General features: G+C 48.7%; 1 protein-coding gene across 1 annotated transcript; it reads left to right on the top strand.

Annotated features, from left to right (window-relative positions):
• Nucleotides 1-1,089: 1,089 nt before the first annotated feature.
• FAH (fumarylacetoacetate hydrolase) lies at nucleotides 1,090-17,986 on the top strand. Its single transcript, XM_056347100.1, has 14 exons — nucleotides 1,090-1,268; nucleotides 3,597-3,707; nucleotides 4,353-4,474; nucleotides 5,588-5,637; nucleotides 7,004-7,094; nucleotides 7,636-7,733; nucleotides 7,985-8,037; nucleotides 9,425-9,524; nucleotides 10,225-10,355; nucleotides 11,129-11,204; nucleotides 11,817-11,863; nucleotides 12,846-12,947; nucleotides 13,935-14,052; nucleotides 17,765-17,986. Exons 1-14 carry the CDS (start codon nucleotides 1,188-1,190, stop codon nucleotides 17,842-17,844), a joined length of 1,260 nt encoding a protein of 419 aa, XP_056203075.1. The 5' UTR covers nucleotides 1,090-1,187; the 3' UTR covers nucleotides 17,845-17,986.
• The last annotated feature ends 747 nt before the right edge of the window (nucleotides 17,987-18,733 follow it).

Here is an 18,733-nt window from a genome sequence, read left to right as displayed (position 1 = left end):
CTTCTCAAGGTGCACAGTGTGCATTTGCAACATGCTTTCAAGATGTTTTCGTTTCATTTTTGGAATGAGCAGGCTCTACCCAAGTCCTGTAACCTTGCCGTGAAACATCTTCACTGTGTTAGAAACATTTCCAACAGTCAGTGGAACAGAGTTGTACTGTAGGTACAGGAATTTTGTAAGGAATTTTACCAGTTTGTGCTAGGCATTGTGTTATTTAAGTAAGACCCCCTTTCAAACAGCACCATGTGAGCTTGCGTCTCCACTAGTGAGGATCTGTCACAGATGGGCTGTCATCGATGCTGTTGTGTCATCTTACACTCAAATGTCTGGCTGTACAGTTTGCTGCATTCCTTCTAATGAGTCTTCTCTGCCAAAAAAAAAAAAAAAGTTGAGTTGGAAACCAGTTCTTTGGCTTGGCTATCACAAGCATCTAACCTTTTTCTTCATTGAAAAGGGGTGGTTTTTGCTATTTAGTTCTAATTTCGAGGATACTCCCTCATTGCTTTCTACTTTTCCTGAATATGGGTGAATTTTCTCCTGCAGATGGGAGAAAGCTGGGGCTGGGAGCAGAAGGAGCAGCTCCCCTGCTCTTCAGAGTTGGTTGCACATATGTTTCTGGTTTTAAGCTGCTGGAACCACCTGGAGATAATGGAAGCACCCTGTCGGGTGCAGCAGTACAAAACTAAAAAGCACACAAGGTGCATTTTCAGGTGTGGGGTGTGCAACTTCCCAAGAGCTGCAGAGCGCCTGGTGGAAGAACCGCTTGGTGTGGGCATAATCATTTCTCTCTTGCTCCGGCATGTAAATGACCCTCAGAAGGTAAGTGAGTGGAGTTACACCTGGTTGTAGAGCTGCCTGCTGAGATCCCCCACCCGCCGTAATGCACCTGTTGGAAGCTGGAGCTGGCAGAGCCCGTTTCTCCACAGGTCCCTGCCTTGCTGGCACAGCAAACAGCTGCTGACTCACAAACCTCTGGCACTGATTAACTGCTGTCAGGGGGAGCAGGCAGAGGGGTGGGATGGGGACGGAGCAGCGATTGGTTTGGGGCTGAGGACAGAGGGTGGGATTTGGTGCTTCTGTGCTCTCAGTTACAACATCTGGAGAGGATTTTCCTCCTGCTAGGAAGGCACCTAGCAGCCCGCGAGTTGAGGGCTTTGCTCCGTAAGAGGGACTGCTCCGTGTTTAGCATGTCTTTCATCCAGGTAGACAAGGACTCAGATTTTCCTCTCCAAAATCTCCCCTACGGGGTTTTTTCCACTAAGGAGCAGGTGAGTAACAGCAGACTTTGTCCTTGGGGTGTTGTCATTCTTCTGAGGCTATGAACAAGTGCAGAAATTCCCAGCAGCCTGGGATAAAGGAAACCTTCCCAGCCTGGGACACTTGCATGGGCTTCCTGATTCGACAGCAAAGCTGTAGCTGCCGCATTGTCTATTTTTTTCTTGATGTGGTTGATTTGATGACAGCTTCTTTAAAATTGCACAAAAGAAACGAAAAGTTAATGCTGACGAGAAGTACTTCGGCTAATGCATGCCGTGGTTTGTGTGCGTGTGACTGGTTTTGTGAAATCACTAAATCTGCGTTTGGTCCTTACACTAAGAGGCTCAGCGCAGTTTGCACTGGCTTTTTTATTTTTTAACTCAATTCCTCATTTTCGTTGTGACTAAGTGTAATCACACCGTCACCCTTAAAGAAGCCGCATTTTAATCTACCGTTAATTCCGTAGCACCCAGTCCCTCTTGAACAGCATCAGCTGGCAGAAGGCGATAGCGAAGCCTGAATAGAAACCATTGTGTTTGAGCGAGTATTGTCTCCTGGTCTGTTCAGAGCTGCTCTTGGTGAGTTTGGTGGCTGGAAAAGTGCTAAACCAGGGCACCAAGTGCATGTTTCAGATCTGAAGCAGACCTGTTGTGTTTTATTGGGCGTATGTTTATGCAACCATACATTAAACACGTAAAAGTGTGTTACGTTTAAAGCTGTGCCCAAAGGCTACAGGCGGAGCCAGCTTCAGGCCTTATATTTTATGGTCAAATAAGAAAACACGGTTCAACCATCCTTCCAAGGAGGTAGCTCCCAACTCCCATTTTCATACAAACTGAGCCCAGCTAGGCTGAACCTCACGCCTCCGGGTGCCTGATGGGATGGAGCCCTGGAGATGTGACCTCCAGGAGTCAAGAGCTGCATCACGGAAGGAAAAAGCGGAGGATTTATTTATCACTGCTCACAGAAACTTCACCATTATCTGTAGGTTTCTGCTGTCTCAGCTTATCCATGCAGGCTTAAAAAAATAGAATTTAAACCGGAAGATTGTGTTTTCTGATGTGGTATTTTCCAAAGATAAAACCGAGATGGTTCGTTTAATCTCTTCCTAGGTGTGTGTGTGTGTTATCTAGCAAGTTTGGATTATTTTTCTACCTTCTCCAGTAACTGTTCTCTGACGAAAGCATCTTCACTCAAATCCTATGAAAAGACAGGCAGGAACTTGTGGAAATTATTTAGGAAAATAATGTTCTAAAAGTAGCCCAGTATTTTAATGATTTCAAGCTAAAGCAGTTGGTGTCATTCCTGACTACCCTGGTTACAAATTAACCTGCCATGACCTGTAGTTTTTTCTGCAGGAATGTTTGCTGAATAAATACTTACTATCATATTTGGAATCTTGTTTAGAAATTAAAGGTTAAAAAATAGTTTTAATAGCATGGATTTTCATAGATGGCTATTCCCTTTCGGTAAGCTAGTTTTCATGATGACTGTAACTAGTTTGTCTTTATGTGCCTAAAGACACAAATAATTGAAATTTGTCTTTGAACGCCGCAGCATTTTTAGAACCCTCATACAGCTGTGGTGGGGTCGACTGTGCTGCTCCCCCGCCGTCGCCGCCGGCTCCGTGCGCGCTTGGCGCAGCCCTGCCAGAGCTGCTGTGGATGAACGGGGTCTTTGTGTCGTGGGTTGCATCTGTCGGTGAACGCAGCCGCAATGCACCGTGCGTGTGGAAAGCTGTTCCCCTAGCGAGGATCTCGGCGAGGGTTTGCACGGCGTGAGGATGGGTTACGCGGGGCAGCCTCGTTCGAGGGGGTACAGAAATAACGTGGCTGAGCAAGGCGCGCTGCGTTCCCGCTATCCTCGCTGGAGCCCAGAGCGCCCTTGGTCTTCTGGGGAGGAGCAGTGGTGTAGAAACGCCTGCTTCTCTCTCTGGTTACAATTGGATCAATCCTGCCCATAACGTGTCTATGCTTCAGTTCCCCGCCTGTAGGAGGAGGGATAGCATTATCTGAATTACACGAAGTGGGAAGCATTGTGCTTCACAGCGTGTTTCACGTGTTGGCTTATTGTGCAGTGCTTGTCCTTAACAAGGGGTGGGCAGATACTTCTGGGGGAAAGGGAGCTAGTCATCAACTAGCTTTTAATGGGCAATTAAAATGTGGTTTTTTCAATTTTCTTTTTTTCAATTAAAATGGTCCATTGCTGTGATATCAGACCCTTGTCCCTGATGGATTAAACTCTCCATAGCTGCTGCCTTCCCCCATGCCCTCTTTGGAAGATTTGTGGGTACAAAGCATAAACTCTTCTTCTCTTCCCCCTCTCCTCTGGCTTTGCAGCCTAGGCACAGGCTCGGGGTAGCAATTGGAGACCAGATTTTGGATCTCAGCGTCATTAAACATCTATTCAATGGACCGGCTCTTGCCAAGCATCAGCATGTCTTTGACCAGGTATTTATTAGTCTCTTGTTCTGATTTCCACACACATTTTAGAAATATTACATATGGGATTGTAGCAACTCGTGGTGAGATAATGGACATGAACTGGAAATGTGTCATCAGGCAGGCTCTGCTTACAGAGAAAACTCATTGCACCTGTGATAGCAAGGAGAGCAGAGGCACCAGGGGTCCAAAGGACATTTTTGCTGAAAGTTTCATCAGACTTTGGCAATGCAGAGGGCTGACACGAAGCCTAAACTTCACTTCAATCCTGCTTGTACCTTCAGCGCTCCATGGCAAGGGATTGGATGGGATTTTAGTGATGGGGAGGTTGTGTTAAGGGGAAAGATAAATACAAATGACCTCTGGTTACAGCTAGTTGAGATATCAAAGCTGCTAAGGCCTGAAGCAGCATGTGGGGATGGGTGTGATGCCAACACACAGCAGGTCCCGCTTCAGAGGCTGGCGGTGGGCGGATGGGAGCACAGTGGCTGTGAGCCCAGGATGGGCAACCTGGGCACTGCGCTGCTGCGTAGCCCCGGCCCACAGCCGTTCAGCCCCTGGCTCAAAGCGCAGGGCATCCTCCATGTGTGTGAGGGTTGCGCAAAACGTGGCCTTTTACCTGCCCCCCCCCCCTCTCTCTGTGTCACCTGTCAGCCTACCCTGAACGCCTTCATGGGGCTGGGCCGGGCGGCGTGGACGGAGGCGAGGGCTGTTCTCCAGAAGCTGCTGTCAGCCGGCGAGCCGGCCCTGAGGGACAATGTGGAGCTGCGGAGCAGGTGGGGGAGTGCAGCTGCTGCGGGGTGCGGTGACCTTTCTGCTGTGCCCTGCATCGCCCCATCACTTGGCGATCCAAGGCACCCAAATCGGAGGTCTGAATGTGGCCGCCTGCCACCTACGTGGGAGTGAAATGGGGTCTGAGTGTGCTCAAGAGCTTCCCTCTTGCAATTAGATCTCTGGTGAACCCTTCGGCTGCCCACGGGTGCGGGGTCACGCTCCGCCTGGGCACAGGAGCGGGCTGCCCTGGGGGTGCCGGGGCAGGCGTGGGGCCAGGCTGCGCTGAGCACAGCCCCTCTGCCATGGCCGGCAATGGGGCTGCAAGGGTCCCCGCTCCCCCGCCCCCGCCTTCCCCAGCACAGACCTGCCTGTCACACCTGGAGCATCTTCCGGTGTGGGGACACCCCTCCGGTTGCTCCTCAGAAACCGCCTGACTCTGCTAAAATGGATCTGTCGTGGCTGTTTGGCTTTGGGTACGGGGCAGCACAGTGGTGTTGGAGCGGGGGGGGGAGGGCCCTGCTCCGCTCCCTGCTGTGCTGATGGAAAACACATGTGGCCATTAATCACACACCTTCACCTCGGTCCGGGGTGATGCTTCAAATGCTGCAAGCGCCTGCCCTGGCGCAAGCAGGAGCCATCCCTCCGTGTCTTGCTAGGGTGATTGAAGCGCACGCCTGCAGGAGAGGGGCTGAACCGCTGCTTGATGCAGGGAGTTTCCCTGAGCAGGCCCAGCAGTTCAAATTGGGCACCCTGGGAGCCACATCCCAGAAAATCATCCTCCCCACGCAGCAGGGACCCGCTCGGCTGTGTGCACGGCCCAGGGTGTTTCTCTGTGCCCCTTGGGGAACCAGCTGGGTTGCCCCAAGTGCGCTTTCCCCCTGCTCACACCCCGATGGATGCTCCTTTCTGCCATACCCACCCCAGCACCAGCAGCTTGTGCAGTTGTCTTAGTTTTTCTGCAAGGTTGGCTTTTTTTTTTTTTTTTTTTTTTTTCTGCAAAGCTTTGAAAAATAAATTAAGGAATGACCTAGGAGAGAGTGCCAGCCTCTGACATGCTTCTAAACGGTGAGAGCTGCAACTTTTCTGAGAGCTGAAGTCATCATTTTTCATTTCAGAGCATTTGTACCTCAAGCTTCTGCGACGATGCACCTGCCAGCCCACATCGGTGAGTCCCCTGCAGCCCAGGGCTGCTCAGCCCTTCGCTCCTGCCTGGAGATGCTGCTTCATTTCCAGCTTGTTCAGACAGACAGATCATAGCTGTGACAGGGAATGGGTTTTGCAGGAGCCAGAAGTAGATTATTGTACCTAATGAAAGGTAGGTGCTCTCTGTGGCACAAGAGGGAGAAAAAAAAGAAAAAAAAAAAAAAGGACTGGGGAAGCTCAATAGCAGCCAGAAAATTCCTGGATGCAATGTTCACTAAATCGGGGCTGTTGGGTGCCATGTAACTCTTGTCATCAGATTGGTGTCACCAAAGCCCTTTGTGACTGGAGCCAGGGAAGATACATTTGTTCAGTTGCCAACGTTTTCCCCATTTGCCATCAGAAAATAATTCGGATCTTCCAAAGTTTTGCAAGGCAGATACTCTGGCACAGCCTCATGAACAACCATGAGTCTCCACTCCCAGACTACTATTCTGCATCCCAAATCTTACCTCTGCTCCCATGAGGCTGTGGACTGGAGATAACTGCTTTGGAGTAGGTGCATCCATATAGATATATGAACATTTTCCTGGTTTTAACAGAAGTTTATATTTGGCCCCAAACCAACTTGATCAAAATCACTCGAGGGATGTGTCCGCCACAGGAGCAGGGATGTCACCTTGCTCGTTTCCCAGCCGAACCCTGTTCCCGCTGGGCTTTTGGCTTTGGGACAAGGTTAGCTTGGCCCAAAGGAGCCACGAGGAGTTTCGGTGGATGCGCTGCCTTCCCAAAAATAGCTTCAGGGGTGAATATACCTTGCCAAAAACCTGCTGGCTGCTAGCACTGGGAGCGCTGGGAGCAGAGCCCTGCCCGGGAGCAGGCGCTGCCTTGTGCCTTCGGGGATGCCAGGGGGCTTACCCAGCCCGCAGAGCAACGCGCCGGGCTGGATGCGCCCCCCCCCCGGTGCCGTGTGTCCCCCCCCCGGTGCCGTGTGTCCCCCCCCCGGTGCCGTGTGTCCCCCCCGGTGCCGTGTCCCCCCCCCCGGCCGCGCGGTCCCGGCTGTGCGCGCTGGCGGCGGCAGAGGGCAGCAGATGCCCTCGGTACGGCCGGTGCCCCGACGGGGCGGGCTGCGGCGCTGCCTGCGCTCCCCCCGCCCCCGCCCGCAGGCGGCCGGGCTCGCACGCACCGCTTGTAGGCGAGCTGCTAAGCGCCACTTTTATCCTATTAATTGCATCCCTGTGCTAATAATGTTAAATGTTGCTACATGCCTCTGCGCAGCGCCCCGGCTCTCTGCCTGTCCCGCTGCCGGCGGCGCGCCGTGTGCTTCGGCCCCGGCACACCAGGGACTTTCCTGCCATTCATCCCCGTGTTACGGGTTTCTTTTCATGCAGGAGATTACACTGACTTCTATTCCTCGCGCCAACACGCCACGAACATTGGGATCATGTTCAGGGGGAAGGAGAACGCTTTGATGCCTAACTGGTGGGTAGTCCAGGTTTTTCTCTGTGCAGCACTGTTTTGCACGCTTATCTGTACGTTTATATACTTTTTTTTAAAGACCTGAGTATTCTTTCAACAAAACGCGGATTTCAGTTCATAGCGGCAGAGAAGAACCTGTACTGCCAAGAGTCCGATAGCAGAACTGAAAACCGCGTGTCGCCAGCCTCAGCCCAGTCCGCACTGCATCTCGTTGCAGCAGCCGCACCGATCGCAGTGCAGCCCTCGGGTTCGAAGGCAGATTTACCTAAGAAAGCAGGTTTTGCTGAGTGGCAAGCAAGCAGGGTTAGAGCTCCAAGGAATTAAGTGGAGCAGTGGCACAGAAGCATTAAGACTGATACATGGCTTTGAATTACAGTTTGCTTATGTCTGTATACCAAAGCAAGTAAAGTGCCAATGTCCATGACCATCTATGCAGAGTTCTCTCCTCATACCTCACACCCCTGTGGCGCTTCCACCCCAGAAAGCGGCTCTGGATGGTGCTGGTTACACAGCTAACCCATACTCTGTGATGCTTTTTCACAAGGTTGCACTTACCTGTTGGTTATCATGGCCGGGCATCGTCTGTTGTGGTGTCAGGGACACCCATCCGGAGACCCGTGGGGCAAATGAGACCCAACAATGGTGAGTCCATGGTAGGCTTTTAATGTGGCTTCTTTTTTCCTTTTTTTGGTTTTGCCATAGAGTAGTGGAGAGGAAAGGTCTGGGATGTCTTGTCTAAAGCCCAGCCTGGGGTCAGGACAAGAGGAAGCCCTGAGTTAAGTCCATCTTGTGTTTGCATGCCAGGGAGCATCAGCTGCTCTCTCTCTTCTGGCTGTACCTTTCATTTCTCTACCTGCCTCCCTGTCATAAAATACTCCTTCTTCTATCCACAGATAAACCTCCAGTGTTTGGTGCTTGTAAGTGTCTGGATATCGAGTTAGAAATGGTAAGATGGAGCTTTTTACCCTTACTACTTGACAAATGTTAAAATAGGAACAGGGTAGATAAGGGAGGTTTAGCTTCTTCTGGCGTGAACGTCTCATCAGGCCCATTCTCTGAGGAGTCTGTGCAGCAGGCAATAAAGATTTCCACGGAGGCAGCCTGCCCTTCTGAGGAGTTGCAGGGTGCATCTGCTCACCGAGGGGTTTGCTAATACAGCTTTCAGGCTGGAAACAGCTCGTCTGGCCAAATCTGAGTGCTGGTGCAGCACCGTGAAGCAAGCAGGCATCATTCTTTTTATCGGACACCACAGCCTATTATCTGGTTAGCAGTTACCTCTGCACTGCAGCCACGACCTTTTAGTGGTTGCTGGGGATTTTAAACGTACAAGTTGTCTGTGCCTTGCGTCTAGAGAGAGGAAGCCGTGAGTTCTTGGGAGTGCAATTCAAACTGCTCAGCCTTCTGGCTGGGAAGATGAAACCTGTGCTGTGGGTGTTGTAACAAAACATCCTTGGAAGGTGCCTCATCTTGTGGCTTAGTGTGGCCCAGAAGGGAGAGTTTTATAGGATTCTTCATTATGATTTATATCATTTTTATATGGTTTATTCCCCGTATCTCCCCTTAAAAAAAAAAAAAAGTGGAAGTCTAACAGTAAGGGGAAAGGTACTACAAATGACGTGGCAGCCTAATTGAATGCTGCGTGCTTTGCAGACCAGCGCTGTGAAGTGGGAGGCAGCCCCACAGAGAGGGATACGCAAAGTGCTGCCATACGTCTGCTTGGCAGCCTGGGTCTGCTGTGAGAGCAGATTTAGTCTGATGAAGGCTTTGGAAGAAAAAAACTTCCATACTGTTGGCAGAAAGGGACAACTGAGATTCCCTGTGGGATTCTCTGCTGTGTGCTCAGGCTGTGTGTTTTCTAAGGGAGCAAGCGCAGGCACCCAGTTCACGACCTCTTTTACTTCGTGGGCACATTTCTCCACCTGCCTCCCCTTCCCTGCTGTCATGACAGGCTCCAGCTGCGTTCAGCATCCCCTCGGATGACTTCCAGCTCTGTCCTGTTCACTGTCTGCAGCAGTCACTTCAGTCAGCAAATCTGTTCCGCATCCGGAGTGTAATTAGGAGGGACCAGTTTTGCTCCTGCATTTTGACAACATCAGGCTCTTGTTTAATGACTGCCTCTTAGCAACACTGTGCTCTTAAGTATTTCAAGCCCATCAGCTTGACGGAGGGAAAGAAAGAGGGAGCAGGCCATAGGTTTTGTCTGACTGTGTGTGTAAAAATATGCAAAATCCCATCTGGTCCAGCCTCTCTTGCTTGTGCATGTAACCCTCTGCAAAGTAAAGGTTTTTAACTTCAAAAGCTTCCTTAATCAACATTTTGCTTTTCAATTTCAGGCGTTCTTTGTCGGTCCTGGAAACAAGTATGGGGAGCCAATTCCTATCAGCAGAGCCCAGGAGCACATCTTTGGGATGGTCCTTATGAATGACTGGAGCGGTAAAGGATGCTGCAGCAGTCTGCCTGGAGAGGGGGTTACAGTGTCACGGGAAACCTTAGACAGGGAAGAATTATATGTTTTAGTAGTAGAACAGTGATCATTGAAACCACTGGGTACAGTTTAAAGGAATGAAAATGAAATGCTGTCTGCATTTCTCAGGCTTTATCTCAATCCATCTTCGATCAATCAGTAGAACCAGAAATTGCTGCCTAATGAAGATTTATTTACTTATGAAAGAGCTAATATCAGTCTGGTTTCTTGGGGGTAGGGATGGAGCAGCACTAAGGATGGTGATTCCAACAGAGGATTGATTTCAGTGTCGGGTCAGGGTAGAAAAAGTATTCGGCCATCACAAATCCCTCAGTCTCTGCATAGATTTAACTGGCTGAAATTGTCCCTACAACTGACATGGGCCATTAACTTGTGTAAAAGCATCACCTAAACTGGGGATAGAAATACTGGTTTTATGGGGATGGCCTGACTTATTTTAATTATTGCTGACTTTTCTTCCTAATCTAGCTGGTCTAAGAAAATTGGTCTGAGGCTCTGAAAGGGATGGATTTAAATCAGGATTTGGGCACAATAGCTAGAAAAGGGTGGTGATAACATTTCAAATCTGTGTTACTCTTTCATAGGTGTGATGGCCGTGCAACTCCTAGGATATGTTTAACAGCATTGCTTTGCATTTTCCCTTCCCAGCCCGTGACATCCAGAAATGGGAATATGTTCCTCTGGGTCCATTCCTGAGCAAGAGCTTTGGCACAACCATCTCTCCTTGGGTTGTCACCATGGAAGCTCTCATGCCATTTGTGTTGCCAAACCCTGTACAGGTGAGCAAAAGAAAGGGTTGAAATAAAGGAAAAGCAGTGCTAGAAAAATCTCAGCAGAACTGGTAGGTCCCATCAGTAAAAATCGCTGAGCTGTGTCAATGCAAAGCCCTTTCTTCATAGTGGTTACAAGTGTGATCCTGCTTCCAAACATACGGAGGCACCCTGGGCCCTCTGAGTTCAAATGCTCGTTGATGTCACTGGTGCTGGCACATGACGCCTTGAGCTGTCACCTTGCCTGCTTGAGCAGGGTGGAAAAATCATCCCCTTTAAAACACCTGGAAAATAAACTGATCAGAGAGCTTCTTGTTAGCGTTTGGTAGCACGTAGCATCCAGCAAGCAGCGCAGAGAGAGTACGCTCAAGCCAAAACACTTGGTTCAAGCATTTCCAGTTGTCTGCATTATGTAGATGTTTAGCTAAAATTGAAAAAGATAATAAGCAGTCTTGCAGAGAACTCCCAATCTTCCCAGTGCAGGCACAGAGCAAAGGCATGCAAGCACTGTGTTGTGGGTTAACATCCATGCCACAATGGTGGAGAGGGCTTCGGAGCCCATGCACAGAAAAAGGAATCACATTATATGGATATCACATCTGTTCAGAAAGATCTTTAAAAGTGTTTGCATGAGACTAAGCAAAGCAATAATCTGAGCAGTAACAAGGGTGAGGTAAATGGGGTGTGCAGCGCAGGCTGGTTAAACAAAAAGGCACTGCGGTGGCTTGTGGAATTTTCCCTTTCTGTTTGTTTAGACTGTGGTGCCATTTATATGCTTTTAGGATCCCAAGCCACTGCCCTACCTTCAGGATAAGGAACCCTACACTTTCGACATCAAGCTCTTCGTTGCTATTAAAGGTACGGCAATGCTGAGTGGGTTATAAAGCTGAAGTTGCCAACTCAGGAATGCAGAACCACCCTGTATTTCAGACGATTTGCTCTTGGCTCTGCAGTCCTCCTTTTGCATTTTTGCCCAGATTGCCTCTGTCAGAAGAGGCAAAGCTTTTCATGCTCCTCGTTGGCCGGGCAGCAACGCGTCAAGGAGGGAATGCCACCCAGATGACCAGTTTACAGTGAGGCGGGTCCATGTGTGGGCTGCCTGCATGGGCAGGGGTATGTAGGGCATGGGCAGGGGTACACAGGGCATGGGGAGAGCAGTTGTATGTGAGATTCAGTTGTTAACCTGGCCCAGACCCCCAGCTCATGGCCCTGCTGACCGGTGGACCCAGGTGCTGCTCCTGTAGTAGAGCAGAGAGTAGGACACTGGCAGCTTGATTCTACCCCGGTGCCACCCACACGCTGGTTTTCTATGAAATGCTGGCCTTTGTAGCAATAGAAAATGTTATTACCTGTTTCTTGCTAGGGCCTACAATGATATAAGAAATCTCCATCCATCTGTAAAATCAAAAGACATCATTCATCCAACACAAACAAATTACTTCCCCGTTTCTTATTTTCTGTTTTCTGCAGGAGAAGGAATGAGCATGCCAACTACTATATGCAGATCCAATTTCAAGGTAAGGCTCCAGTGTCTTTAATTTCTTTGAAATCTTGCTGATGCCATCAGCTCCATCCTTAGGCAATTTCAAACACTGGTTTTTGCATCAGCTGAAGATCAGACATGGGTATGGGGTGGGGACAGACGGACACAGAGGGAAGAGAGCGGAGGGTGGTGAGAGTTCGCCCCCCCCGAGATGGAAGCACCCCAATGCTTGGGCACTGATGAGGGGGGAAGCTCTTGCTGCTGTTCAGTTTGGGGTGCTCAGAGCATCGTTAGCTGTGTGCTCATTTGGCAGGGATGCTTCACTCGCAGCAAAGGGAATCACCTCCTGCCACTCTGAGGTGTAATACAGCCTCACAGCTGCAGCTGCTGATTTAGATGCAATTCGGTGCTGCAACGATGCCCCTAGCCCAGCTCTGCCCCAGCCCCCCTGCGGGCAGCGCGGTGGCTCGGCCACTACCAGCTGCTTGGAGGCAAGAGGTATATGTATCAGCTGCAGGATTTCTCAACCAACTTTATATTCACATTTGGTTCTTTGCATAGTAATTACCTTAATCAGTAAATCAGCAGTCAGCAAATCAGTAATAAGGAGACTTTTTCTATAAAGCCATTAAAATATTGGACTTAATCATGGATCCTGAGTCAACAGTACTGGCCTTAAAGAGGAAGAAGAGGAAGAATGACATCCAGCTGAAAGAAGAGCAATTTTAAGGGACTAAATTGTATGTTAAAGTATGTGTTTTATATGCACATAGCAACTCCTGGTCATCATTTAGAAAGTAACAGGCCAGGACACAGTAACTACTGAGCATGCAGCACTAAGCAACTCGGAGATTGCTTTTAGGTTGCTGAAGGTTTCTGATTATATAAGGAAACTTTTCTTTAGGGACAGTCTTACCAGCAACATCTTGCAAATGCAATACGTTCTGCATAGCCTAGTGGCATGCCAGAGATGTTTGTCCTTCATTGCTTTAGTGTCCTCCTCCTCCTTCCTCCAGCACATGTACTGGACCATGAAACAGCAGCTGGCTCATCATTCAATCAATGGGTGCAACCTCAGACCTGGAGATCTCCTGGCCTCCGGCACCATCAGTGGACCCGTAAGTGTTTCGATAATGACGGTCACTGAGAACTGGTCAGCAAGCCAAAACCGACTGAGCAGGGCCTTGGGTCTAAGCCCTGTTTGATTTGAGCAGCCATGAAAACGACTGCCGGTCTTTCCTAGGCACTTTGGGCTGCTGCTTTGGCAGCCCCAAAATCACACTGAGTAGTGGTGGGGTTTCTGTTATTGTTTTTTAATCTGTCCTGCACTCCTTTCCCTAAGAACTACTTTACTGTGGATGCAAATTAATTTCTGTACACAACACACCCATATGGCCTGTTTGCACTCTCTGAAATGCAGCTTCTTTATTTCTGAGAAGAATGTAAAAGGTGCCAGTGTATAACTTTTAGTTTCGCTAGTACTACATGTGAAGTTAGCTCCAAACAAGCTACTCTGCCCCTTGAACTGCCATATGGGCAGCTGCTGCAATATATAGGTAATTTGCACCTTCTGAAACATCAATTATACATCCTGTTCGTGCTGTCTGCAAGACAGCCTCAGTAAGTTGTTTCCAAGGTGGGATACCTGTATTTCCATTTTAAACATTTCTGGAGTCCTTTTTCTTTCCTTCAGACTATTGTTACTGCAGATTGACATTAAAGACTTACACACGTTCACCAGCTTTGCTCTTCCAAAGTACAAAACATATATACAAATCTGAAACGTGACTACACAGAAGCACTGGATTTGTAGAAGTGCCCTTGATTTGGTTCAGTTCTTGCTGTAGCAGACCCAAACTACTTTTACAGGGTGCAGCACTGTGTTAAACACACCAGATAATGGCGGTAAGCATGACTGCTTATAGCGAGCAAGCAATTAAAATGCAACGGCAGGAAAACAAGCCAACATATCAATGAATTAAATCAACAGCCAAACTCTTTTCTATAGCGCTAATGTACTTGTGTGCCCGCTTCCAGCAGCAAGTAGCTTAACAGCAGGACCGATACTAAAAAGTTGTTTATTTGTTGGTGAACTCTTGCTGCAGGAGCCGGAGAGCTTTGGCTCCATGCTGGAACTGTCCTGGAATGGAACGAAAGAAATCCCTCTTGGCAGTGGACAATCTCGTAAATTCCTGCAGGATGGAGATGAAATCATTTTGACAGGTAATGGCCGAACAAACGCTCTTACACTGCACCAAGGACACGTTTCCATCGATTGATCCCGGTAGCGCAAGCCCCTGGCAGGGAGATGGGCTGTTCTGTGCACACCTGCCATGCAGGCACAGTTGTTTCCATCCCACCTGTCACAGGAGGCAAAACAGGTGGATAGAAATTTCCCTGCAAAAAATGCTTTTTGGATTAGGTTATTTGCTTTGCTAAGTACTTCATGATCATGCTGTGCCTGTGTGTGAGTGCTAAGGGGGCGATGGAGGTAGGTTTGCCTTTAAAGGCGAAAATATCCTGAGACTAGAAGCAGTTGATGTATTGTTGCCGCCACAGTCCACATTTGCATGTGGAGCAGAGCTTGACAAATGCTGGAAAAAGTTATTTTGCAAATAATATTTCATTTGTAACATAGGCATATTCAGTGAAGTGTGCTGCAAATCAAATATGTGGAAAACAGCAGGAAGCCTACCAGAACAGCTGACCAGCTTGCTGCTGAAAAGGGCTATGGTAGAGACCTGTTTCATGCTGGGTCATGGTTTTGATTTTCATCTTGATAAATTAAGGATTTTATGAATTAAAATCCACCATGGTGTTTTGTGATCTAAATCCCACTCCTACTTCTTTTTAATCCAAAGACTAGTGCAAAAATAAATCTATTTTTTCCTTTCCTCTCACCTTATCAACCACTTTATGGATTTGAGGTGGCAAATATTTGGCAAGATCAGCCATGACAAACTTTTGATTCAAGTCTGTCTATGTCTTTGCTACATCGCCTACTGAATTTTTAGAGAATATAGTGTTGGACGCTGTGCATCATCAGAGGAGACCCAGCCAGTGCCACGCCTGGCTCTGAGCGAATCCATCACACTGGTGTGATCAGAGATAGGCTGCACAGAGAACGAAGCAGCTCAGGTGATGAGAAAACACTTACAGATGTGACTTGGGGCAGAGAAAATGCGACTAATGCATATGCAGCTACCCGAAGGACATGATGGTGTGTTGCTAGGATGTGTTCACATAGCTGTGCCTGCTTAATCCAACCAGGACTTAGGATTTTTGCCAAAATAGTCTAAAATTTCTCATTTTTTCAGAAAGCATTTTGTGTGATGAACCATCCTACCCCCCAGCATATGGATATATTGCAGTCTCCCAGTGATGGCTCTACAAGCAATTTTGGTAGTGCTGCAGCCAGAGCCCCAGTGCCTCCCGTGCAATAGCTTTGGAAATCATGGGTCTGTGAGGTGCTGCCAGTTCTGCAGAGGAAGATGCCGAGACAATTGGAGGTTGAGCTGCGCTGGAGAGAGCCCCAGATGAATGAAACAGAGGCATCCCCCATACCTCTGACATCCTTCAGCCCCCCAAACACCCAGTGACTATTCATGCTGCAATGTATAAGGCATCTGACGCTGCTCTCCATAGGTTCCCTATACATTCAGTGCAAAAAGATGCTCCTCCAGCAATTCAGAGTGCCACGTCGCCCTTCCCAGTTGCAGATGTACCTCCAGTAACTATGCCAGGAGCCCTAATGAGGGTACAGTTAGGTATTATGAGTGTCTCTTTGTTGTTACACGCTGACATCCTTATTGGCAATGGGCACCTTGCAGTTTGGGAGCTGCTGGCCCAAGGTGGCCACCTGAGGGACAAGAGGGACTGGACCGTGACCCATGCTGTTCTCCGTGCCCGAAGCAAGCTGTGTTAATTTGATAAATACTTGAAATCGTGAGTGTGAATGCCTTTTATCTTTAAAGACGGCACGGTGGCACTGTCGTTAACCTGGGTGAAGGCGCGGTTGACCCAGCGGGACGGTCTGGTGTTAGACACTCTGCTGGGCTGTTTTACACTAGCAACAGTTTGTAATTGCAGCGATCAGGGCATCACGCCATCTGCGAGAGCCAGGTGCTGCTGGGGCTGCCTGCTGGGACGGTGGGGGGTCCGCTGCTATTTAGTGATGTACGGCGGGTCCAGCGCCTTGTGGCACCCCTGGGGCAGGGCTAGTGCTATCACACCCTCTCCCGAGGCAGCACCATTAGCTCTTGCCAAGCGCCCAACCCATAATTCCTAGTCTCCTATTTCAACTTCATGTTCTCTCTCCCCTTATGGGAGCTATTTCAGAGCCTTAACACATAAAAAGTGAGAGAAATATATTTTTCCCAAGAAGCATGGCTCAGGGAGGGAGCACTGCAAGGGAAGGGTTGCTGGTGGCACGCTGCAGCTGGCTGCAAAATTCTCTCCGTAGCTCCTTGGCACTCTGCTCAGGCCCGTGCTGCTGGCAGCACAGAGCTTGCTTTGTTAAATGTGCTGCCGCTTGGTACTGCTCTAAATCCTAGTTGACAGCAGGGATAACTAAACTGGACTGAAATAATAAGCCGGTGCTCAAAGGAAAGCTGGCAGTGAAGCCTAATGAGACAAACAGAAACTGAGCTGAGCCTTAAAGCAAGTGTCTTACTCGAGTATTGCTTACGACTGATCCCAGCAGATACTGGGATGGTGTCTGTGGGCAGGCTGTTACACGAGCACCTATAGGCACTACTGTCCTGGGAAAAACTTCCTTCCAGGCTGGTTGTGAGAGCTGCCCTGTGGGTTGGAGCTGGCCGGGTCTGTCCTCCTGCTGCAGCAACTTGGGCTGCCCTGCATCCTCCTCCTCTTCCCTGGAGGAGATTCCCGCTGATCCATGCTAAGGGTGGGAAACAGGGTTAAGGTCTGTTCTGTTTGGCTCCCTCTTGGCTTCTTGGAGGCAGCTGGTTCTTGTCACATGGAGGGAAAATGAGATATTCCATTGTTGTAGGAAAATCCATCTCTAATTACGAAATCAGTCCTTAAAGTACCGTATATGCTACTTCTGTCCTTCCTTTGATCAGCTGTCGTAGCAGAGAGCTACAGTAGGTCTCCTCAGCTGCTTCTTCCCAGAATAGTCTTCCCAGATGGGCCAGAAGCCCCTGGCTGTGTCCCCTCCCCTCCTTCATCTGCAGCTTTGTGAATGGATGCTGTTCTGGAGCAGCTCAGCTGGCCCGTGGCAGCAAGAGGCACTGCGGCATCTCCGTCCTAATGTCATCTCTCCCGTCACACAGGAGCAGGGAGAGATTGAATCGTCCTGTAGCTAGCGACGCTGTCACGGGCCGGTAGCTTCAGCAGCAGTCAGCAGACCTTCACTGCCTGTTTATGTAATAGAGGAGAAATTAATATTTTGAGGCAGATGCTGAGCTTCTCATGGAACTAAAGCACTTGATCTTAGCGAGCAAAATGGATTCTGCAAGGGTAGGTCCTACTGTTTGAGGAGGTTTAATGATCACCTTTCTGGCTGTAAGCATCCCGACATCCCAAGAGCAGCCCTAACGCTGCAGAAAGAGAATCCAGCTTTACTTGATTAATTGCAAGGCTGGGCCAGGCAGAGGATCATCTTGCCAGTTAGATTGATGATGCTGCAGGTCAGGTTTGAAAACAGAAATATTGCACATCTTGTTTGCTCTTTAATCAATTCACCGAACTTGCATATTGCTGTGTTTAACATTTTGTGCTTTTTTTTTTTTTTTTTTTTTTTAAATATTCCTGGGCTACTGGAACTCTTCTAGGTGTTCTGTTTGTCACCCCTCGTTGTTTTTCTGAAATGTTTCCACTCTGTTTTGGTCTCTTTATGCCTTTATTCACTTCTATTCCTCATGAAGTCCTGCTGTTCCTACGGAACAAGCTGTCTGTTGTTTTCTGGCCCTAGGTTACTGTCAGGGCAACGGCTTCCGCGTGGGATTTGGCCAGTGCTCAGGAAAAATCCTTCCAGCCCTGTCAGATCCATGATGACTGGAGTAAGTGACATCCAGGGAGGAGGATCTCACCCCCCACCGCTAGCAGTGACGCTGTTTTATTCAGATTCATTATTTTTATATGAGTAATTGGAATCTTATTATTTTTAATTATCAATAAATATCTTAAATATGAATGTGGCTCTCTGGTGTGACAAGAAAAAATTTCAGTGCTAGCTTCAAGTTCTCAGAATGACTGAAATGGAAAGTGAGATTCTGAACTCTTACTATATTAATATATTTTCTTAATTATAAAAAAAGACTTTCAAGTAAACTGAAATATTGAGAGTACTAGGCTGATGATGACAGCTGGGATTGTGTGCTGACTTTAGTTTCTTACAGTGTTGATATGCTGGAGGCAAAATCTTGAAGGTGAGTTGCATATGGATGCTAAAAATTCGTAGATCATCCTGAGCAGAAAAGAGTTACGTGACTGTGACTCAAGTACTTTGTAACAAAGCTATCTGCAAATGTGATAATCAATACAACTGAAAGGAACAGGGAAGCAAACCGAAAAAAGTACTAGACAAACTAACAACCTTTTAAATAGCGAAACGAGAAATTGGACTGTACAAAACATCCCCAGACAAGTAACGGCAGCCAAGAAGCCTCAGCACTAAACTCCCGGATCTTAGAAAGAAAATCTGTGCAGGCTTTGGAGCTGAGCCCTTGTGCTGCAGCACCGCGATCCTGGCGATACACCCCGCAGGCTGCAGCTGCCCCCCTCGCCCCCCGAGCAGGCGGCTCGTCCCTGCTCCTCCTGCCCCAGAGGGAGGAAGGGTGCCAGCCCTGGGAGGGGAGCCCGTGCGGGGGCAGCCCTGCTCAGAGAGCGTGGGGGTGCCTGGTGCATCGCTCCCCGGGCTTAGGGAAGGGGATTCCCCATC

Source organism: Falco biarmicus, chromosome 7 (assembly GCF_023638135.1).
Source record: "Falco biarmicus isolate bFalBia1 chromosome 7, bFalBia1.pri, whole genome shotgun sequence".
Classification (NCBI taxonomy): domain Eukaryota; kingdom Metazoa; phylum Chordata; class Aves; order Falconiformes; family Falconidae; genus Falco; species Falco biarmicus.
This window is presented reverse-complemented; position numbering and strand designations above follow the sequence as displayed.

Bases quoted from the DNA above. Each gene is read 5' to 3' on its own strand.
- FAH (XM_056347100.1), top strand. From the start codon at position 1,188: ATGTCTTTCATCCAGGTAGACAAGGACTCAGATTTTCCTCTCCAAAAT. The intron at 7,095-7,635 runs GTGGGTAGTCCA...CTTTTTCACAAG, and splicing joins AACGCTTTGATGCCTAACTG to GTTGCACTTACCTGTTGGTT. The intron at 10,356-11,128 runs GTGAGCAAAAGA...ATATGCTTTTAG, and splicing joins TGTTGCCAAACCCTGTACAG to GATCCCAAGCCACTGCCCTA.